The sequence below is a fragment of the Lagopus muta genome, chromosome 1 (assembly GCF_023343835.1).
Source record: "Lagopus muta isolate bLagMut1 chromosome 1, bLagMut1 primary, whole genome shotgun sequence".
NCBI lineage: Eukaryota > Metazoa > Chordata > Aves > Galliformes > Phasianidae > Lagopus > Lagopus muta.
In genome coordinates this window covers 164142351-164166042 of record NC_064433.1, presented here as the reverse complement: position 1 = coordinate 164166042, position 23692 = coordinate 164142351, and the positions used below count along the sequence as shown (strand labels likewise).

General features: G+C 39.4%; 1 protein-coding gene across 1 annotated transcript in view; it reads left to right on the top strand.

Moving 5' to 3' along the window:
- The window catches only part of VWA8 (von Willebrand factor A domain containing 8), a 182792-nt gene that overhangs the window by 117998 nt on the left and 41102 nt on the right, over positions 1 to 23692 (top strand). Inside the window, exons 27-37 of the mRNA XM_048932672.1 lie at positions 1414 to 1522; positions 2429 to 2567; positions 4076 to 4278; positions 11398 to 11514; positions 12172 to 12236; positions 12337 to 12462; positions 12801 to 12910; positions 14901 to 15055; positions 16492 to 16693; positions 22419 to 22500; positions 23393 to 23597. Coding sequence (XP_048788629.1) covers positions 1414 to 1522; positions 2429 to 2567; positions 4076 to 4278; positions 11398 to 11514; positions 12172 to 12236; positions 12337 to 12462; positions 12801 to 12910; positions 14901 to 15055; positions 16492 to 16693; positions 22419 to 22500; positions 23393 to 23597 — 1513 coding nt within the window. The remainder of the gene's footprint in view (positions 1 to 1413; positions 1523 to 2428; positions 2568 to 4075; positions 4279 to 11397; positions 11515 to 12171; positions 12237 to 12336; positions 12463 to 12800; positions 12911 to 14900; positions 15056 to 16491; positions 16694 to 22418; positions 22501 to 23392; positions 23598 to 23692) is intronic.

Below are 23692 nucleotides of genomic sequence, written 5' to 3'. Positions count from 1 at the left end.
CCTTATCCAGGTTGCTTGAGGTTTGCTGTATGCCAGTCAGAAATGTTGATGTGTCTTTCCTGCGTGAGTTGGAATGAATAGAGGATATTAATGTTCATTCCTTCACTTTTTCCTTACGTTCTCAGTGAAAAAAATAGTACCAAAATTGGCCAGGATTCATCTGTCATCCCAAAGAATTTTTTTGAGATTTCTCCTTGTTCTGGAAAGAGTATCAAGGGGAAGAAAAACTAATGACTTATGTTTAGAGTGGCCAGGTTGGAGGGGAGAGGGGAAATAATTTTAACAGTAGGAACAAGCATCATCAAATGGGGCATAGGAGACCAAGCACAGGCTTTTAACAGTCTAAGTGAACTTCCTTAAAATAGACTTCAAGGATATTTATAGCAAGGGAGAGGGAATGTCTTCTGTTCTCTTGCCAAGTTATGTAGCTGTACAATAATGTGCGAGTGCTTGTAATACAGAATGCAGTTTTGATAGGTCTCTTTAGGAGCAACAGATCCTAAATAAAAGAAACCAAAAGCGATAAGTTCACTAGCTTGAATGCATTCATGCCTATCGACAAAGTCAAACTGCTTTTAGTGGCTGCAAATCACTAGAGAAAATGTCCCTGTTCTGCTGTCAAGCTACTTTGTCATATGCCAGCATTTTCTTTTCCTTTATAAATGATTTTGCTGTAGCCTGTGTGTTTCTTCCCTAAGTAAAATGCAGAGAAATTAAGAACTTAGGCCAGCAAAACCAACAGAGGCTCTGAAAGAAGGGTATGCCAATCCTGTAGGCTGCTGAAGGCAGTGGCATGCTCTCACGTTTGTATTACATTGCCTATGTCCATGGGAGCAGTGGCAAAACTGCATTTATTGCATTTAATATGCATTTATTGCATAGTTAACTTTTCACAGTGTTTACTCTGCTTAGTTTACTGTTTTTAGAGGGGCGTGTTGCTTGCAATAGTCCCTTGAAGCAGTACTATCACATCCTGCCTGACTCGAGTACAGCAAAGCAAGAGATGGCTTGGATGTATTTTGCTACATGTCCTAGATAATTCAGAATGGAAGAGTGTTTCATCTGAGACCATATTATGTGAAAGATTCCTTCTTTTATCATGCTGTTCAGGTTGTGACGTTATTAGTATTCCAGAAGGCTAAATTCTCTAAGCAGCCTGGTCTGGTGGTTGGTGACCCTGCACATAGCAGGGGGGTTGAAATTGGAGGATCATTACAGTCCTTTTCAACCCAGGCCATTCTATGATTCTATGATTTTTGTGATTTAAAACATGAAAGAAATGAGGAAGCATTTTGTGCAGGAAAACCTTCAAATATGACAAGTTGGAAGAATGCTGTTATTTAAATGATTTATTCCATATCAGTTGCTGGTTAATGAATATAAAAATACGTTTGTTCCTACATTGTTTGACAGATTGCCATTACCAGATCATAAATTTATGGGCTACTGGAAAATTGATCAGCCGGGGAATGCACAACAGAAACTGCTGTGTCCCACAGAAACTCAAAAAATAGATGTAAAGGTTTGTCTCTTTCTTCTTTCTTTTTATTTTTTTATACAGCACTCTTTTTATGTGTTGGGATGTGAAGAATCTCAAGTGTAGTTTCTTTAGGAAAAAGAGCATATGCAAAGTTTGATCCTTGTTACCTGCTGATGCTTTTTAATGCTGACTTGAAAAATGAACTGTTATGTGTACCTCACCCTCAGAGTGTAGGCTGCCCTTTAAAAATCACTACGTTTGCTCAGAAGTTCTTGAAAAGAGCTATTTATAAGGACACTGAAAATATCATATTTGAAAGAACTCTGCAGTTGGTTTGGATGCTTGGAGGTGGTTGGCTTCAGCCCCCAGACCTCAGTTTTTGGATAAGATCAGAGACTGAAAAGAAAGCTTCTTTCTGCATTTATTTTACACACAGCTGAATTCTTAGGGGTCTTTGGCATTGCCAGGATTGAATCTGAAACTTTGGTACAATTTGGCCTGCAGCCGAAGCTTTAAAGTCCTTTTCAGCTTTGAGCACTTGGCATAACTTCAGTAATTATTGCAACAGTAAGGAAAAACCCCAAACTACTAATTTGATGTGGGATTTATAAAACAAGAAGTTGCCATTGAACTTCTTTGGGACAAAAAATATATTCTGATGTCTTTTTCCCTTGTATGGATTGAATTTTATCAGAACGTGATACTCAGACCGTTGAGCAGTAATGGTTGCAAACCAACCCACTAAAAAGGGAGGCGTGATGGTTGCTATACTGCAAAGAAAATGACAGCATGAACATTCAGAAAGCTTGCAGAAAAGCATTTCTCCTTCCCTGCCATTAATCTGTTTCTGATGTTATTTGTATGAATGGTTTTGAAGAAAGCTTCTAGATTTGAATACCGAATAGCAAGCAAATTATTTTAGCAAGCCCTCATTACTGTTTGTTTCAGGGCCCTGTGTACTTAAATATTCAAGGATTTCCACTGGAACGACATGAAGCCCGGTCCCTCAACTTCACAGAAGAACTTGCTTATTGGACACTGCCTTTGGATGAAACTAACCTTGTTTGCGATGTCACTGTCACAAAAGGTGAAGTAAGAAATACAATTAACTATTGTAATGGTCCCCAGTGTCACAGATACAGGAAATATCCTGGAGATGAAGAAGAGTTGGGCTGTTGACATCATAAATGCCTGCTGATGGCCAGTGACAGAATAAAGAACATTAAAATGTGATTCTAAGGGTAAAAACAACACTTCAGTGTATGTTCAGTAGTTAATATTTATGGGTTTGTTTGCAAATGACTACAGGAATAGTACTAGGACTTGGAGTATAGAAAAGACCTGGGACAATTCAGCCTGGAGAAGACTGAGAGGGGATCTTACCAATGCTTATAAATATCTAAATGGTGGGAGTCAAGTGGATAGGGCCAAGCTCTTCTCAGTGATGTGCAGTAACTGGATAAGTGGCATAAGAAACACAGTGGATAAGTGGATAAGAAACACAGAAAGTGCCATAAAAACGTGTGGAAGAATTCCTTTACTTTGAGGGTAACAGAGCACTGGGACAAGCTGCCCAGAGGGGTCATGGAGTCCCTCTGAGATACTCAAAACCAGTCTGGATGCCTACCTGTGCAACCTGCTAAATGGAACTGCTTTAGCAGTGGGGTTGGACTAGGTGATCTCCAGAAATCCCTTCCAACCTTTATGATTCTGTGATTCTGTGAAAAATAATCTATCTTTTTCCACTTTTTTTTTTTTCCTTTTTTTTTTTCCTTTTTTTTTTTTAGCAGTAGTTGAAATAAAAAAATAATCAGTCATTGGAAAGCGAGCATAATTTCAGTGATACACTGTGGTCTTTGTAAGGATATGCATGCTTCTCAAACCAGGAGAAGGATATTTAAAGTAGAGCACAGCCACAAAATTGCAAGTCTGTCTAGTTTTTATGTTCAACACTGTAATGCTTCAGAAAATGATGCTTTGGCTTTTTCTCTGGGTCAGTGCAGTTTTAAAGCAAATCTTACAACTTGCAGAGTGCTGTGCTTAAAACGATTTTAATTCTTTCCCTCTGAATCAAGCCTGCTTTAGTTATCTATATTAATGTACCATAGTGAGTTGCATCATTGGCAATATTCATAAACTTCTTTAGAGTTTATCCTTCAGTGTCTAAACTTCGTAATGTATTATAAACAGATTGCTGGTGATCAGTAATGGAGTGCTGCTTGTCCTGCTTGTAGCCTGAGTTCCAAATACATTCTCAAGCTTTCATGACTGTTAAAGAGAAACCATGTAACTTTGGTTTGGTTTTGAGCTTTGTCTGAAAGCCAGCATGAAGTGCTCTTTGTGAAGTCTGCTTTCATCCCTTGTGTATATTAATTGTATTAATTGAAAGAAAGAATGAGCTAAAGAAGGAGGGAGAAACAAAATTAGAAACAAAGAAGAAGATCCTGGCACATTTTGCGTATGCTGGCAGGCCTTATCTAGGCGAACGTGTCTTGGACTACTTGTTTAAAGAGTTCATAGTGTTGTGGCAAGAGCCTCCTTAAGAGGGATTTGCAATGTCTGTTGCCTTCTCTTATCGTTACTTTCTTATTTCAGAAGAGGAAACTGACAATGTGCTTTATGTTACTACCTGCAATCCTGTTTCCTTGTACTTCATGAATGTCTCTAGTAAGAATGGATACTTTGTGGATTTGTATGACATCTTCCCAAGAACAGTTGGACATGTCTGGCAGCCTTTTGTGACTGTGGCACCACTGGGAAATCCACTCAAAGGTCAAGTGATTCTGCATGAAGAGGAGGTAAGAAAAATGAATAAGCAACAAAGACCAACACGCAACCATAACGCTGCAGCTAAATGTTTAGTTGTGAACAGAAGGCAGAATCACTAAGGTGTCTCCTCTACAGACAGAAATAGGCTGGATAAGTCTAGCTGCTTCTGAGTGCTCTATTTCTCATTATACTTGCAGCCTGAGACTTGCCTCAGCTTTAGTTTTTATGTGGAGATTTTTCTCTTGCACTTTGTAGATGATTTACTAGAACCTTTTATGTCCTTTTGCATTATTGAAACTGAGCTCTACTTACTTCTTTCTCTCACTGATAGAGGAAGGTTGGCCTTTATGAAGGAAGGGAAGCTGAATTGAGTTCAGGAGTGTCAGTCAAGCAGCATGTATTTGAAAAGTATAGACTAAGCTGTTTTTTGCTGTGTCTGTTGAATTTAAGTTCTTGCTCTCTTTTTAATTTTTTGTGCAGTGTATGAAGGAGACATTTCCTGAGTCACAAAGTGAATTGCTGCTTATGTGTGCTTCATGCCACTGTTTTTGCTTTGTTTTGTGAATCCTGTTGCGTTCCGTAACATCTAAAATACAGATACTTGAAAATTTAGTGTATCTGCAATGAAAATTTAGAACCACTGAAGAATTCAGGGTTGGTTTGACTTAAATTCTTTTTTTCAGAGCCAGTTAATGCGTACTTTCCACAGATTTTTGACTTTCTAGTACTGTCAGTTGTTGAGTTGAACAATTCCAATTGAAAACCTTTTTGCCCAAGAGTAAGAAGAGACAAGAGTTGACAAAATGTGGCTGATTAGTATTTGTATTTTATTGTTACTAATCATTACTCATGTAATGTGACCTACCAGTCACAGTGATTTTGTGTTTAATCTAGTCGTTATCATTGATTAATTTTTCCTTTTCCTTTTGTTTCGAATTTCGTCTTCCCATTTTTCAATAGGGGAGAGATACCCATTTAGCAGAGCTTTTTGTACACTGAATTGGGGTTTAAGTAGTTTTCAGTCATTCCATAACTAGTATTAGAATGACAAGAAGGACGTGGAGTTGTTGGAGCAGGTCCAGAAGAGGGCCACAGAAATGATCAGAGGGCTGGAGCACCTCCACTATGAGGACAGGCTGACAGAGCTGGGGATGTTCAGCCTGGAGAAGAGAAGGCTGCAAGGAGATCTTATAGCAGCCCTCCAGTACCTGAAGGGGGCCTACAGGAAAGCTGGGGAGGGACTTTTTGTATGGGCACACAGCAACAGGATGAGGGAAAATGGTTTTAGAGTGGAAGATGTAGACCTGATATTAGGAAGAAATTCTTCACTGTGAGAGTGGCGAGGCACTGGAACAGGTTGCCCAGAAAGGCTGTGGATGCCCCCTCCCTGGAAGCATTCAAGGCCAGGCTGGATGGAGCTTTGAGCAACCTGGTGTAGAGGGAGGTGTCCCTGCCTACAGCAGGGAGTTGGAACTAGATGGCCTTAAAGGCCCCTTCCAACCCAAACCATTCTGTGATTTTAGTAGCTCTGTGATAGCGTTGTTCCAGAAAAATTTTTCAAGTGTTGATTCCTTTTTGTGGTCTCAAACACAGCAATCAAATTTAATACCTTACAAGAAACATAATTCTGCCTTTGGTAGAGCTGCATATGCCTTCTTTAGATTTGCCTTGGACACTTCTGAACGCCAACAGTAAAGATGCAATTCTGAAGATACCTGTTATTGAGATTGCTTGTACAGTTGTCTTGAACAGTTATAGCTGTATGATTTGGGTTATTTCGGGATGGACATAACAAATTTGTACGATTCTAAACAATACTTGGCCTTTCTTTTTTGGCAAAGTCAATGCAGGAAACAGTAAAACAGATGGCAGTCTATCTTGTGTCTAAGAATGTTTAGAATGTCTCACACTTTTTAATATAAAACCCAGCAATATTCTTTGCTTTCTGAGTGTCTGAGATTCCCACCATGAAAAAAATTGCCAGGCTATATTGGTTTTTAACCAAATGACAGGAGGATTCTCTTTCAGCAGCAAGGTTTTAATCAGAGATCTGTCCATAAAGCTTTGGATTGTTAATTAAGTCTGTGACTGGCTTTGCCTATCTTTATGGCATGTATTTTTCAACAGCAGTGTGACTGAGCTCTGAAATAAAGGTTGCTCTGTAGTAGCTCATTGTCCCTTTCCAGCTGACTTCCACTAAGCTGTAACCTCTTGGTTTTTTTCCCTGACAATGCTTAAATATTGCCAGTTTCCAGTCTTGCCTTTCTTAGCAAGTGCTAAATTGAACAAATCCTGTCTGAAAATAAACCCACTTATACTGCCGGAAAGTAATACTGAATTACAATGTACTGAATGCTTTGCATTAATTTAGGACTTGCTACACTGAGTTAATATTAAGGTAGACCTTACTGAGTGTGAATGTGTGTTCCAATAAACTACACATTTGCTTGCAAACAGTCATTGTGTACTTAGGACACCATTCAAAAGTTATTTTAGACTCCCTGGGTAACTTAAGTAACCATCTTACACAGGAAAAAAAAAGAAAAAAAGAAAGATGAAAAATGCTTCTTTTGTGTATAGCATGTTTGTATCCATGGACTACATGAATAATTTATTTAGGATTGCTTTTCAAGCGAGGTACCAAAACACAACCATACGCAGCTGTTGTAGTCTTCACAGCCACTGCCATCCTTCCTTATATTAGGGCTTGTGATGAGATCTCTGGATTTGTAGTTCCCCCTTAATCAAAAGATCTATTCTCAAATAGTTTAATTTTTCCCCTGAGAGCTTTGGTTCCTAACTCTTCCTGAGGTGGAGCCACGGAAAAGTCATGTGCCTTCACAGTACACCTATGAAATGAGGTGGACAGTACCGTACATGAAATTAAGTAAGATACTATTTATGATATTAGCAAGGAAGTGTATAGTCTGTGCTAATTATCTGAGTGCCATATGTATCTGTTGAGTGGGCAAAGGTGATCTGAAAGAAGATTCGTCCTGGCTAAGCTAGAGCACAGATAATTGCCCTCCGGAAGTGCCTGTCTACTTGAAGAGTAGAGTCTTCCTTTGGGTGTACTCAGGTCTCTGGCAGCCTTAATCTCAAAATTTGCAGCATTCACATACAAGTGGATCAGTGGCACGTTTGTATTTGGGGCACGGCTCCAAGGATCACCTACATGTGCTAAGGATACATCAAACAGATCTGCTAAAAAGACAAATAACGTAAATTATATGTGTGATGCTTTAGAGATTGGTCTATGTACACTTACAGAAAGACAGAAATATGAGCAGTATTTGTAGAAATCAGAAGCTATACTTACAAAAATAAAAATAAAAAATCACTTGACAGCTGGTATTGCCTAATTAGTGGTTTTATGAAATATCAAAAGCTATAAAATTTTTCCAAGTTTCTTGTTTAATCAAGGTCTTTGAAAATGAATGTTTATAACTAAGTTTTTAAAAGAACCATTTAAATGGTTGATAACTGCTGGAAAGGATGAGGTGATGATATTGTAGCTCTTAGAATAAGCTTGTAATTTATTTCTCAGATAACATCCATCTGGATTCAGTAGAGCCCTCCAGTGAAATAAAATGAAAAATCACCATTCCTCCTTGTCCCTTTGAATAAAATTTTACTAGAGCTGAACTTCTTCAGGATTTAGTTTTATTGTATAAATCAGACATTTATCTGGTTTTAAGGCATCTCTACATCTTCTTGGAAGAAAGGGTAGATTATTGTATTCTATGAAGCAGCCAATGGGCTCAATGAGCCCATTTGACTCTTTGTTTAATCTGAGCTGACAGTCTTCTGAAAGCTCAGATCATTTACTTGCAAAGTGGAAATTGCAACGTAGAGGGGAAACATGCATCTTTTTAAAGCCTCTGCCCCATCCTCCCCACAAGTATTAAGGGCGTACCCCTATTTCCTAAAGCCACAAGCGTGCCTACCTCCTATAACTTTTTCTTAATGCATTTCTAATATATTTAGCAGTTGGAAGAATAGCAAGTGAAAAGAATTTTGAAAAGCTCTGTTATGATTTTATATTGGAATTATATAGGAAGAAAATACACATTGAGCATTGATTCACATATAAATTAACTGCGTACTTCATTATTTTCTTGCAAGCTGAAAGGCTGCAACCAAACAGAGTAACCTACAGCCTGCCTCAGTGAGCACAATGAACTTTGTCCAGGCAGTGTCAGCCAGCTTCCTTTAACTCTGCTTTTATCTTTCTCTGTCAGGAACTGGGATAGGAAGGGAAGGAAGTGCTTTTCCTTGTCCCACGTGCTGCTGGGGCTTTGTCAGAGCTCCCAGATAGCATGTAGTGAGAGGAAGTATGTGACATAGGAGTTGACGTGGGGATCCACCTTGCTCACTACGTGGAAACATCCTTTAAAAGAAGATAGTTTTTAACATGTTGTGATCTAGACAGACACGTGGGGATCTGGGAATGGAAGCATAGAAACATAGAATCATGAAAATACAGAATGGCCTGGGTTGAAAAGGACCACAATGATCATCTAGTTTCAACCCCCTGCTATGTGCAGGGTCACCAACCACCAGACCAGGCCGCCCAGAGCCACATCCAGCCTGGCCTTGAATGCCTGCAGGGATGGGGCATCCACAGCCTCCTTGGGCAACCTGTTCCAGTGCATCACCACCCTCTGTGTGAAGGAATGACTTGCAGCCTCCCAGCACTAGCATCTGAAACCTCTGTGTAACATTCTGATGTATGCACTCAGAAGAAAGATCTACACCAGCAGTATTGCCACTTGTGCATCACTCCAGAGGTTGTGGAGCGGCACTAATAGAAAAGATGCTTGTGGACATGAGACAAGGTGAGTGTGCACTGTCCAGAGCTGTGAATCACTCATCTGAAGCTCACAGCAAAGGAGAGTGTTTGCAGGCTTGTGTGAGCACTGAGGGCAGAAAAGAATGAGCCAGCAAAAGTAAGCATGGGGAGAAGAATACAAGAGGGTTAAGCTGAATTGTTTATACTGTCTTACTCTGAATTTGAAATTTATTCCTTCCCGTAGCTCTGCTCTGTCTGCAAGACCATAAGAAACAGCTTCCCATACCAGCAAAGTGAAATCACAGCCCTGCTTGGTTTCAGGACTTTTAAGAGGAAAATGCTTGCTAAAATAAAAACAGCAGTAAGGAAAGGGAAACTTTGCAGTAACTAAAAATAAAGGCCCGGCACTTCATGGGATTGGTTGTTTCATCTGTCCAAAGTTTGGAATTCCAGACACTGGGGTCGTGAGGTCGCCCAAAGGTTACTTTTCTCCCAGTCAAGAACAAACATAGCGGAATTGCACACCAGCCTCTTTTCCCAGCCCACTTGAGGAGTTGCCAAAGCTGCTTTTGGACGTGTTTGCAGTGACGCAAAAATCTATTCTTAAACACAGACAGAATATACATCAGTCACTTAGCACAGAAGGAAACCATTAACATCAAAAGGGGTGGAGTAGAAAGGTTTTTTATATTACCAACTGCTCTCATAAATTTAACGCTAAGTGGAAGAATGTAATTGATTCGTATGTGCTCTTTATCTTATGTGGAAGGCGAATGCGTTCAGCGTGCTGCTGAACCATATAAATAAAACATGGCAGAAAACCAAAATCCAAAGCAAATGCCCTATTTGTTTCCTGAACCATGTTTCTGTAATTTTGGTTTGTAATACATAAGCAAACTTCTTTTTTCAGACGTATTCAACTCCAGCTGAAATTCCCAAATGCTCCAAATAACATGGTAATATTTTACGTGCTTTACCATATTTAGCTTCGAATGACTGTCATCACTGAATGAAGTTAATTCTCCCAAATAATCCTAGTGAAAGTATGAAGCATACCCAAACGGAACAGAAACACTGTGACTCAGATTGTTTGTACTTGTTTTATTTAGGACAATTTTGTGGGAATTTATGTTTTACTCCCTTAACGTCTGTCGTGCGTTATTGCAGATGTTGTACGTGGACAGTTTACTTTTAGTAAGCCCTTGCAGAACCTCATGTCCTTAATGCTTCCTTAAATGGCAAACAAAAAATTAAAGCCAAGGCTTCATTAACGTGTTCTTTTGTACCTTTTCAATTTCATTTGCTGCAGGTAAGGCTGCCTCTGAATGATTGTTCCCTTGAACCGTTAGTTAAATAAGTTAGGAGCAGCTACAATACTTTGTAAAAAGGCATGTTTAAAATGACCCTGCAAAAAAGCTAATCCTTCAAGGTGTGTCTTTTCTGTGTCAGGTGCATTCATCCGTATCATGCACTCCTGACTTGGCTGCAGCACCTGAGACACGTTAGGTCCATGTGGCACGTGGATCACAGCAGTGGGGACAGCTGTGGCACTGTGCAGCAGGCAGGGAAAAAGCTTCATCCGTACTGCACTCCCTGCCCCATGTGTGACCTGGAGGTGGCAAAGGGAAATGTTGGTCCCCCTCCCCATCATTTGACATCGATGAGGCATTGAGTAACAGTCTGAGAAATCTGAAGTTGTTCAAAAGTTAGCATACCGTATCTTTGCATGTTTTATGTGGAGGATGCTTGCAGTACTGTTCAGAATCCTGTCTTAGTTTTAATCCTCTGGAGCCATCCTGCTGTCCTCTGGCAGCATCCTCCCCCTGACACTAAGCTCACTGAGCACCCAAGTCACAGGATTTTCACACACTGGGGTTTTTAATAGGCTTCAAGGAATCAGAAGCTTGAAGTGTGACACTGACAGAAAATACTAAGCCATTTGTAAGTTGTAAGTTAGGCAGTCGGTACTTCAGAGTAATGCTAAGGAAACAAAAAAACTGAAAGCAAATATTTTAGTGGTTTGACAGAGCAAAACTGGTATGTCTTGCACATGTAGCTGGCTGCAGCTTAGACATGCTAGTCTAGTTTCTGGAGCTTATGCAGGAATGGAGGTGAGCTGTATAAGAAAAACACCATGGAAAAGCTGAAATACTCAAGCCCTTTTACAGTTACTTAGCTTGCACAGGTTACATTTCTCCTTGGGCACTGAAATGGACCAAGAATACTCAGCCTGTATCCAATGAAGCCTAGATAATCTTTTCAAAAAGCTGCTTGAGTTTCAAGAGTGCTTCAAACAGATTTATTGTAGATTCTTAAATGGGTTTGAGATGTACGCAGATCTGCTTTTCTTTTACAGAGCAATGTTGTGTTGTTGTTGGATACAAACAATGGTGCCATTCGTCGGCTTTTGCTCTTGCCAGATGCTCAAGATTCTCCCCGGAGAACACGCTGGTGGAGCAGCAAGGAAGAGACGGTGAGAAATAGCACTTGCCTCTATTATCATAGAATCATAGAATGGCTTGGGTTGGAAGGGACCTCAAGGATCACGAATCTCCAACCCCCCTGCCACAGGTAGGGCCACCAACCTCCACATTCAATACTACACAAGGCTGCCCAGAGCCCCATCCAACCTGGCCTTGAACACCTCCAGGGATGGGGCATCCACACCTCTCTGGGCAGCCTGTGCCAGCACCTCACCAGTCTTATAGTAAAAAACATAATATACTCTCTCTGTTGGAAATCATAGCTTAATATTGCAAAAACAGCCCCAGGATTGTCTCTCTTACTGTTTGGGGGACCCAAGCACTGAATTATTTACTCTTGCAGCAAAGATATAAATGTCATATTGTCAGAGGATGTGTGTATTTAATATCTTCCTCCTTGGAGCTAGAGCTGGGAATAACAGAACGTTTTGTTACAAGAGATTATGTCCAAGTAATGAACTAAATTATGATGCAGTTATATGATTTAGGACAAGACAGTCTAGATAGTATTTTGGGAAGTAATTAATGCAGTGAGTTAGTCTCAATGCAGGGGAAAAAAAAGTGTTGTACACTTTGAGGGGGGTCAGGGAAACTCACTGGAAATAACCTAACAAACCCTAATTGCTGTACAACATATTTCTGTACAGAGCAGCTACAAAATGTGCCGAGAGTTTTCACACAAAAACTGGCTGGTGTTCTACAAGGAAAAAGGGTGAGATTTAAATCATATGCTTGTATTTTATTGACCTATAATGATTCACCTCACATACATGCCTGTTTAATTATTCTTCTTGTGGCTTCTGATTTGACAGAAACCGTCTTATTGTACTCGATGCATTAGAGGGCCAAACTCACACCATCTCACTGCCAATCAATCTGGAATCTGTCTTCCTGGTGGCTGAGGACCGGTGGCTCTTGGTGGAAAGTGAAACAAATCAGTCAGTTAAAACTAATTTTCTTAATGGCATTATTTCTCGTTTGTCCCTGGTTGATGTTCACTCTTGGTCTCGGAGCTGTTTTTTAACCCTGTAGGATGCCACATAAAAATATATGAACGTGCAGCGGGTAGAAGTGGGTAAATAGTCATCAGCAGACAAATGTGCCTCTGGCTGCCTTACCCTTTCCTATCTCACAGATGTTTGATAAATCACCTAGGTTTACAACAAGGTGTTGATAGCCTTGTTTATATAAATGTAGAAAGTTTTCAGAAAATTGAAGTCCTTGTTTAGAGTTACGAGCTTAATCCGGAATTATTATAAATATGCGTCCTTTACAGGAAATTTCTTTTAACGAAGCGTGTCCATATGGAGGCTGAAGACAGTGAGGCTTGCCAGCTGTATGCATTGAATGAAGAGCCAGCTGACATGGGATTTGGCTTAACAACGGGTATTGAATGCAAGCTTGGCTTGTTCTTCTTTTTTTCTTTTTTTTAATCATTTCTGTGTTTGCAGCTGCACAAACAAGGCTCTTTTGCTTTAAAGGTCCGGATAACCTTCCCTCTGATTCTCTTTTTGTCCTCCCCTGGTCACGTGTGGGTAACAACTTTTCACAAAGCATGGCAAATTCCATGCTCAAACTTCAGGTTGTTTACATAAAGCATTTAAGGCCTTCAGTCATGGACTTTCAGGAAACGTGGAAGCATACAGAAAGGAAAAGGAAAAAAGATTACTGGGCAGTCAGTAGCACATAGAAGGAATCACATCAATTGGTGAATGCAGTCTGTACACTCTTGCAAATCTATTATACACACTCAGTTGAGCTAGAATACATTCCCTAATGCTTTTAAAAATAAAAAGGTCTGAAAGGAAGTCAGTATTCATAAAGATCTGCAGAAAGTGCGCAGGAGGGCACTGGGGCCATCATACCTGCGTTAGGAGCTAGGGAAAATTTGTGCTTTAAAAGTCCCAGATGGTGCTGGGAAGTGAAGCATGTCTTCTGCTACAGAAGAAGGCAGAAATCTCCAGTGGCCATCGTTCTGCTTGGGAAGGTCTGCTTGTCTTCAGATCTGATGACATGGTCAACCCTGAGCGTTTGATCAGGTTTAGTAACGCTAGAAGTCTATGTTTATCCCACCTAACAGTTAATGGGTTTTGACCTCTCTCCAGTGTCCAAGAGAGACAAAGGGAAAAAGAAAGCACTATATTTATATTCATTAAAGAAAAAGTCTACCTGGTCCTTGTGGCTAGCCTAAGTATGAAGAATGAGATAAACACAGTGTAAACATCATAGATTCATAGAGGCAAGCATTGCTGACAAACAACAAATAAGGCTTATTTTACACGAACAGCAACAAATTTGATACTAAGTACTCTTTCCGTAGCTGAAATATCTGGGATCCTTTTTATCTTTTGGGCAGTTTTTCAAGTTATCAAGCTCCATCAGAGCACAGTTTCCTTCCCTTACTACCATATTTAGAAACGATTATAAAGTATCATTCCTTAGATGGGTATAAACCCTATTAAAATTTCCAGTCTCAAAGTATTTGTGGACAGTGATCTCCTGCATGCTTTTTCTGCTGTATTTATCCTTTGTTATCTTTTATTTTTTTATTTGCCCCAATATCAGAGGTTATTACATCCCCTTTCCTCTTTTTTTTTTCCTAAGTATTCAGCAAACCCAGAATATAGCATCTTCAGCCTGCTGTCATTCTTTGAGGCAGAACCTGTGCCAGGAAAGCTAAGAAAAGGTACACCAGTGGGGGTTTTCCACTGACTCAAGCTTGTAGTCCATTCATCCTCTGAGGGAGGAAAGATTTCCTCCTGCTGACAGGTGAACTAGATAGTCTGTCAGTTGAAGTGGAAACAGAGTAGACTGCTGAACTGAAGGTAGGGGGTTCTGACTGTGTTGGTATTTTGAGGGAAGGTAAAGTACAGATACAGTTACACAGAATAAAACTTAGTTTTCCTTAAGTTAAAGAAAACTAGACCATTATGTACCAGAAGTGTGTTGCAAATAGCAGTGCTTAATTTACAAAGACAGAAAGACAGCCACCGAGCAGTTTCACACTGACACCTGTACAAACCTACATTTTGCCTTTTTGTGTGTGTGCATTAAACAAATCTTTAATGAGATCACATGCTGCTACATTCTGTAGGCTTCCCGCCTCGTTTGCACAGCAGAGGGCAAAATTCAGTAGTATAAGCAAATATTTCCTAGCTGGTATTTCCTGATTTTAAGTGCCCTACTCTACAAAACTACTATTATTTCCTGCTTTCTTTTTTATCTGCTTTATAGCATAGCGTAATCAAATCTTTGTTTGCAAGTTTCTGCACGAAGTCATGGCAGTGATTGGTGCTCAGCACTCAGACGGTTAATGGTGTTTCCTATTACACATCTGGATTAAACGGCGTTCATTTTGTTTGATTTCCCTGTTTAGCATCAGAACTGTGTGTACCGCATGCAGTTGCAAGCGCCCAGCTATCGTCAGAAAGCCTCAGTGCAGCTGTGGGACTAAAGATCAGCTCCCCCAACAGGATTTTCTCAGATCAACATAACTATGCTACTGTTGTTATTGGCTTCCCAGACCTCATGGTAAATACCCGGCATTATTATACTGTGAAGTAGTATGATCTCATTTGTTCTCTGACCAATTAAGTACCTGTTTACCAAATGATATGGAAAAAGAAGGAAGGACAGTAAATGGTGCATTCGTGTAGAGTGCATCTTTCTCTATGACAGCCTAATCTAAAAGGTTTCCAGTGGCATTTGAAATAATAACCAACTGGGCAAGATAATGTGTCACACAGCCAAACTTCACTGAAGATGAGTTCTGGATAGTGCTGGCTGGAGACTGTGGAATCATAGAACCATAGAATGGCCTGGGTTGTAAAGGACCACAATAATCATCTAGTTTCAACCCCCAGCCATGGGGAGGGCCACCAATCACTAGATCAGGCTGCCCAGAGCCACATGTATTTTACCTATCTTGTGTTTTTTAATTAAATATGACTGGAAAAAAAGTATATCAGTACCATTTTGAACTGTGAGCTTTTTGCTCCGTGTGCAGCAGCTAACAAACCTCTACATTTATGAAGAAAATGAAGAAAACAATAACTAAATTATGCTCCCCTTCACTACTTAATGATGTGATCAAGTATAAATCATGTATGCAATTCTGTCCACTCTGTATCCAAAAATCCTGTGACACAAACAGAAAAGGACTAGTAAAGAAAGTGAAACTTAGCAGTGTAATGACTAATGCTGCTGCAAAGACTGGAGGCAAACATGGGAAATATAAAAGTGGTACGCTTAATTCTTTACTTGTATTTGCTGCCCGTTGATGCACAAAGGAGATACTGTTTGTGTAATCAATCCTTTGTGATATTTGCTTAATAAATTGGGGCAAAAAAGAAAATTGAGCCGTAATCATGCATGAATGTTGTGAAAAGACAAATGATGGAAGAAAATACTTTGAAAACCAATATGATTCGAAAATGTGTCTTTGTCAGTAAAATATTCCCTATGTCTTTGCAGTTTGCTTCTGAATTTTACCTGATTTGGATTTATGCTATTGCCACTGCACTAGCTTTTCATAATATGAGAAGTGTAAGCATTATGTATAGTATATTCATTATAAATATATTCCTGTAGTCATTTTAAGTAGATATGACTTAACTATGGAACACGTGAAATAGCATTGAAGGGGAAGTGCCCAAGATGCTACACACTGTTGCACTAACGCTGGTGATGAAACACTTTGTTCTCCTTGACACAGACTGGAGCCCTGTATTTCATTGTACATGCCCATGTGAATGTGAACGTGAGGATGGTGAAACACTTCACAATCAGATCTATAGCTTCAGGTGTTAATGGTGTTGGTGTTTATATATGAGTAAGGTATCTAAGCCCTTGTTTATAACAGTAATGTTATATAACTGGCAAGTGTAGAGACCTTCAAGATGGGATGGTTTTCTCTCTAGGCTCAGTAGTAGTACCTCTGTTTTTCATTACAATCTTCTCTCTTGCAGTCTCCCAGTGAAGTGTACAGTTGGAAAAGAAACTCTTCTCTGAGTCGCAAACACGCTTCCCCTTCTGAATCATTTTATTATGGAGCCCAAAGGAAAAGAGGAGCTGCAAAACAAACCAATTGTGTAACTTTAGTGGCTTCTAATCAAATAGCCAGAATTTTAGCACCTGGAGATGTGCCTTTGAAAGACATTTACCCAAAAGGTAAGAGGTTCATATACTTGTACTGCAACAACTGTATGTGCTTGGCTTTGTTTTGTGAACTGCATAGCTTGTGAATTTTTACAAAATGTTTTTAAAGAATTGCAAAGCAAGCATTTGAGGAGAAATGAGAGTAGTTACACTCATTTTGCCAGTTTTAAAATCAATTTGGATCTTAGTAACATGCTTAAGTGTACTTCAGAGAAATTAAACACGCTGCCTACATGAATATTCCAGTAGATAGCATCTCACTTTGCCTGCATTGGGGACCAGCTAGAAGAGTGTGATTGTTCCAGTTTAGCAGTCAGTCTTCACCAGTATTTCCAGCCTCTGCTCAGATGTACCCAACAGATGCACCATTATAAGGCATGCCTTATTTGCCAAACCAGTTGTCCATGCATCTCAGTTTGAAAACAAACCATGGCTCTGTTTCCAGCAGGAACAGCAGATGAGTTGTTTAGAGAATGCATGTAGCTCTAGCACTTCTGTGTCTTTGCTTTCATACTTGAGATCTCGACATTTGTCACTGTTTTCTCAAGGATACTGCAGGGTACATTTCGGCTTCACATTTTAAATCTATGTTTATGGACCTGTTGTGCTCAAATTTGTCTGGTCCCTTTTTGTACTTGTGTCTCTACAGAAAGTTCACAAGTTCACTACTCTCTTTCATGAACCAATCTCTTACAATGTTTATCAAATGCCTCTTGTTCAAGCATTGAGGGTTGGGTGAATAACAGTTCTTCATTCATCTTGACCAGCACCCACATGGCTTGGTAAACCACAATCACATCTGCCTTCTCTCCAGACTGAAGAGACCCAGGCTTCTTACTTCTCTTTTCCAAGATGGTGGGCAACATTTACCATATAGCAAAACCATCCTCCTCTTGCATGCTAATAAAACAGGCATAGGCAACTTTCAGACGTTCAGACTTTTCTGTACTATCATGCCATGTTCTCTGTTCTTGTATCTTTAGCTTCTTCAGCCAATAACTGAAAACGTGCCACTTAGTGATAAGCAGAATTTGTGAGTTTTCCACCTCTCCAAGGAAAAAGGACTCTCTAAAGAGAGCCCAAAAGTCTTGTATGTGATAGAAGGGCAGGTGAAGCACAGTGAAGCAGTGGGCGGCGTGTTTCAGCGGTGTCAACAGTGAAAGTGGGTCACCTCTGCTGGTGCTGATTTTTCTGAGCACAGCATGCATGCTCTTGTTTATCACTGGTAGAAGTGCACAGCTAATGGCAGTGACTGTGTTGAAAAATAATGTTTTGTAGCTGAGAATTTACTCTATCAAACTGTGGTCATTGTACCTGTTGTAGTTTGCATGAAATAAATAGGAGGCACATTACTTTCAGAATAACCTATGTATATTAAACTAATGTTAAGCAGTGCTAACATACTACAGAAACTTTGCTTCATACACAGTTCCATGTTGGATGCTTTTCTGTCAAACTGCCCCTCTGCTGCCATCTGTTGCACAGCAACAAAATGTAATGGAATATGTTGATGTGAAGGTTCAGCTCCTACTGCCACACCACCTTACTTCATGAAGACTGGGTACAAAGGACCTGAGCAAATTCTCTGTCTGAGAATTGGCTTTTCTGTGACTGAGCAATTTCATTTATACTAGCTGAACAGGATGTTAACTTTTTATCCCTCAACTTTAGTGCTCATGAATAGTGACAGTTTTAAATGTATTGAAACGTTATGAGGTATATTTTGTAAAGTACTGTTTGGCCATTTAAGTTCAAAATTCAAGGCCTTCTTGAAGATTGTTACCATTGATTTTTCTTTTCTAAGTCATGTTTGAATTTATGTAATAGCCAGACTGATCGTAAGTGAATCATATTTAATATGACCTTACTGGTATGATTAAACTAGACTCTGTTTTCTATTCCATTAACATTTTTCAGGGCTTTAGACATTTTCTATTTAAGAGTTAATGGACTGTTTTTCCAGTGGAAAGGGAGCTATGAGTGGAGTCCTTCAAAGACCTGTACTAGTACAATACTGACAATGTTGTAAAAATGGCAGATGACATCTAGTTTTAATATGATGTACATGGATGAGGAAGAGAAGTCTAAATTCTATATCTAAAATGATGGGCTAATCGTTACATCTGAAGTGGTGATGAGCTGATCGTTGCATCTCAAGAGCATGATTTTGGAATTACGAGACATGGTCTCATTAAAATAGTTCAAATCTCAGCAAGCACATCGAATTCTAAGAATTACCAGGGGAAAAATAGAATTACCAAAGGGAAAATGAATCTTTGTGCTGTTGTGTAAATCTATACATCCTAAAGAAAGTGCAGAAGAGGCCAACAAAAATGAGCAATATTGCTTCAGCCAGATCTGCTAAACCGGGAGACAAGAGCAATAAAGGGAAATTTGGTGGAGATCTAAAGAGTGTGAATGGCATGATGGCATGGAGATGTGGAAAATGCAGTGATTTTATGCCTGGTACCAGAGTTAGGGGCAGCCAGCAATGGTAATAGGAACTTCATCAAGGCAAACCAGAAGAGGTGGTTCTTCCCAGAGCGGAGAAACAACCTGTAAAACTATTTGCCAAAGGATGCTGTAAATGGTGAAACGTGGATCCAAGGGAAAAGCGAATAAACTCATGGGATGTTAGTAAATACGTAGACATAAAAACACCATCCAAAGGCACCACATCCAGCTCAAGAAGCCTCTGGATTGGAACTTGTTTGAATCTTGAAGAAAATGCTGTGTACTCTTGCCACTACTTGTTAGACTTTTCAATTATCTAACTTAGAGTCAGGACTCTAATTGAAAGACCTAGTACTGTCACTGTTAAGGCATGTATCCAAAATCTGTCCACTGAAAAACGGGTTACAGAGAAAAGAGACACACATACATGTACTCATTTGGCAGTTGAGATTGTTAGGTCTGACTCCTTAGTGTGCAAATTTGTTGTCCAGCATTTGCAGAACCCTCTGTTGGGCTACACTTCTCTTCTGGAGTTTGGCTCTCACTGACTGATATAATATTTAATTGAGTGTAAACTTAATGGCTGCCAATAGTTGCTAATATAGAGTTTGGGACCTCTGGGTATTCCATGTTGCTTATTCTTGGCTGTTCTGCACAATTTATGGACAGCCTTTGGGCATTTGGTGATTCTCCTGTCATGGATGACTATATAGTGAAACAAAGGAATCCTATCACACAGAATTGAGTGGCATGACACTCCCTTGAAGTTTTTGCACTGTTTCCTCTAATGGCTTGCTTTGTATTCTTGCTTCTGTTTGCTTATCTATCAAGCTTTCTTTCTCATCTTCTTGGACAACCAGTCAGTTCTGGCACACAGCTTTCCATTTCTATTAATAATTCAAAGTACTCAGCCAAAGTCTGGTGTGCTCCAATATGTATTACCAAAACTCTTCTAGGAACAACAAGGAAAGAAATCATTTCCTTTGTTTTATCAAAACAGTAAACTAGAGTAATAGTTATGTTTGAAAAGTAACTATAACAAGAATTAATTTCCTCAAAGACTGCCAGATAGATGTATGGCCACAAAATGTAAACTCAGACAAGAGTTCATGGCAGAAACCCACAAATAAGAATTAATGTTTATTCTGAAAACAAGGCTATAGAAATGAGGGCTGCTTGAGGGTAAATATTTACTTGGATTCTCGGCACTTTCCATATATGAATATAAAATAACAATCTGTTTCTAAGTGCATATCTCTATCAGTGTGACTGGAATGACATGCAACGCAACACACGGTTACAGGAATAACCCCAACACGTCATCTGGCCCACCTGTTTGTGTAGGGACAGGATGTCACATGTTTAGACTCTTCTTGACTGTTGTTTTTCAAACATTCATCTTAAGAAACTTGAAGTGATTCTAAGGCTTTCCTGGCTAGTCTGTTGCAATGCTTCACTTTCCTTGTACAATAAAAGGTTTTCCTAGTATCCATCCTGTTTTGTTGTAAATTAACATAAAAACATTGTGTTGCCTCCACTCGATCAGAATTATGCTTCCCTCTTGATAAGAATTTTTAAGATATTATGGTAAATGTGTTTTATTTCCTGTGGCCTTCTCTTCTTGGACAAAAGAAAAAAAAAAAGAAAAAAAAGAAGAAAAATAAAATCAAATTGATTCCTTAAATTTGTCCTTCTCACCCACCTGTTCTAACCTCTTTGCCAGGTCCTCTTACCCAGGACTTGTGTGTCTACATCTTCTTCTGTTCACTGTCTTGAGCTGGGCATGACTATTTTTCCCCTCAGACTTCAACTGAAGAAGGACAAACTATATATTTTAGATCTGATGTTCATATTAATATAAAACCTGCGTTTTCTTTTCCTGCTCTGACAGCAGCATAGCATCTATTGGCTTTGTATGTTCATTGCAAGATCGTTGACTGCAGTTCTAAGGCCCAGACAGTCATTTCTGTATTACACTTAAACATTTGGTTGCCTTTTCTTCAGCCTCCTATTTTGCAGTCCCTTTTCTTTTTGTAATTTAATCTGATTGATTTTTCTTTCAAATATATCAACCACTCTTTAATTACAATTCTACCTCTTTCAATTCAGTACTTCTACATCTGTCTACATGTTTCAGATCTTCTACTGGAATTTTTCAAGGGTGTCTTACTCTCCATTAGTATCCAAAGAGAGAGCACATTTTTAAGCATTAGCACGATCTAGGCAGAACAGAAAATGCTCTGTGGCCTACAAACGTGTATTTTACCAGATTTTTTTGTCACTTCTAGTTGTTTTATATTTACATTCTTAAAGAATGACAACAAATACAGCCAATAATATACTGTAAATGTGCATCCTGTAGATATGTAGATACTGACGTTTGGGATGAGGGGAGAGAATCATGGGTTGAAAAGGACCACAATGCTCATCTAGTTTCAACCCCCTGCTATGTGCAGGGTCACCAGCCACCAGACCAGGCTGCCCAGAGCCACATCCAGCCTGGCCTTCAATGCCTGCAGGGATGGGGCATCCACAGCCTCCTTGGGCAACCTGTTCCAGTGTGTCACCACCCTCTGTGTGAAAAACTTCCTTCTAATATCTAACCTAAACCTCCCCTGTCTCAGTTTAAAACCATTCCCCCTTGTCCTGTTCTTGTGCTATGGGTATGCACTTTGTGCACCTGTGGGTTATTCTCTACTTACTTGAATGTTGAGTCCCCTTATATTACTAGTCCTGCTGGTCTTTCTTTGTGCTGTATGCATGCACCAACACTTCTGCAAGTAATGTCAGTCTCTCCATTTCAAGGAGACTTTCAAGAAATGTTGTTCAATTAAATTGGCAATTAAAAAGCAACAACATTTACTTTGATGTAACTGGAAAATTTTCCAGTGAGAACTGGAAGTAGAGTATTTTGAAACATTCTTCAGTATGCTTTTTGAATCAGTTGCACAATTGATGCTGTCTTCAGTAACAGATAAATACAGTAAGTTAGGGATTGCAGTAATGCCTGATCACTGCTTTTGTGAGTAAAGCTATATTTATGTGTAATTTTGACATTTACTGTGAAAGCACATTGTTCTTGTATAATTGTGCCTATCTATTTGCTCACAATCATAGTAGTAAAACATGTCAGTGTTTGCAAGTTATAGTCCTGAGTTGAATGTAAAGGTTCATCATTTTATGACAAGTATTGTATGACGAAATGTTTCAATTTAATCTCCTAAATGCAAATGCAATAACCAGTTAATCATGCAGCAGGAAAATAAAATTTGTTTGTTTCCAGATGTTGCTCCTCCACAAGCTGCTGGGTATTTGGAAGTAACAGATCTGAACTCGAAGAAAATCAAATACATTGCTATTCCTAGGTAAGTTGTTTTATTGATTAGAGCAGCCTCTGCCTCACAGGAAGAGCAAACAGAATTTAATGTGTGTTATTAGTTCCAGACAAGCAAATATTTCTTTTGGTGTGGAAAGTGAAAGTAAATGATACTCTGTATGACACTTTTCCTCCTTCTGGCATAGTTAGCTTGGTCAAATGCTAACACAAATCTTCTTCAGTTGAATTAGTACATGCCAATTTCAGTCTTAGAGGTATACGTGTCACAGCTTCTTTGCTCTTCTAAATTATAAACTGTAGTATTAGTTAATGTAAGTTGCAAATCATTGTACAAGTTATTAATAGCACTAAGAAAGTGCAAAGAGTCTTTCCTATTTTAACTAAATTTTCCTTTGTATTACACAGTTGTTAGATCCCCATTTCAGCAGTAAATTTTCATCTGCAAATTGAGTGCTTGTTTATAACAGTACTGAGATTCTGTACACGTAAAGCTGTGCCATCTTTAAATGAGTGTTTAAATGAGTCACCTCCTGCTCATATACTGGGGATCTTATTTAAAGTTGATTGGAGGAACTTTCCTCAGTGCTCAGATTATGTTTTCTCATATTCCTTTCATAGTTTTGTGTTTTTTGACAGCACATTTTTAATTTTTTCATATTCTTTATGGTATTTTTTGTAAAGACTGATCTTCAGGTAATTAGGATAAAGCAGTGGACTGGGCTGTCATGAATAGATGTTTGGTCATAGCAAGTTTCAGTAGCTGAAATCTTCCAGATAAAATAGTAAATCTGGGGGGCTTAATTATGGTCTCTCATGGAATGAGAGTGTGATTTCATTTAATTGCCACCTTAGCTACAGAATTATTCGTCTTCTTTTTGATTGCAACTTTGAGATCAATCCCACCCACTCTTGTTTTTCAGGCCACGTTCTCTCTCTCCGTATACATCTTGGCTCTCCATGATCTCAGATGCTGATGCCATCTTGGCACCACTGGGCAAAGTAGGCTTGGTTAGTGTGGACATGGGAGGTGGTGTGAGGCTCTGGGAGACTGGGCTGGAAAGCCTGCAGCGTTCTCTGCAGGAATGGAGGAACATGATTGGACAGGAGGATGGTCGGCCCGTGCAGGTAGGAATTCCCAATCTGAAGTGAAAAACATTTAGTAAACTGATGGAAATGACTTTTTTTTTTCAGGTGGGAGAAGGGTCAGGGAAGAGATGTAT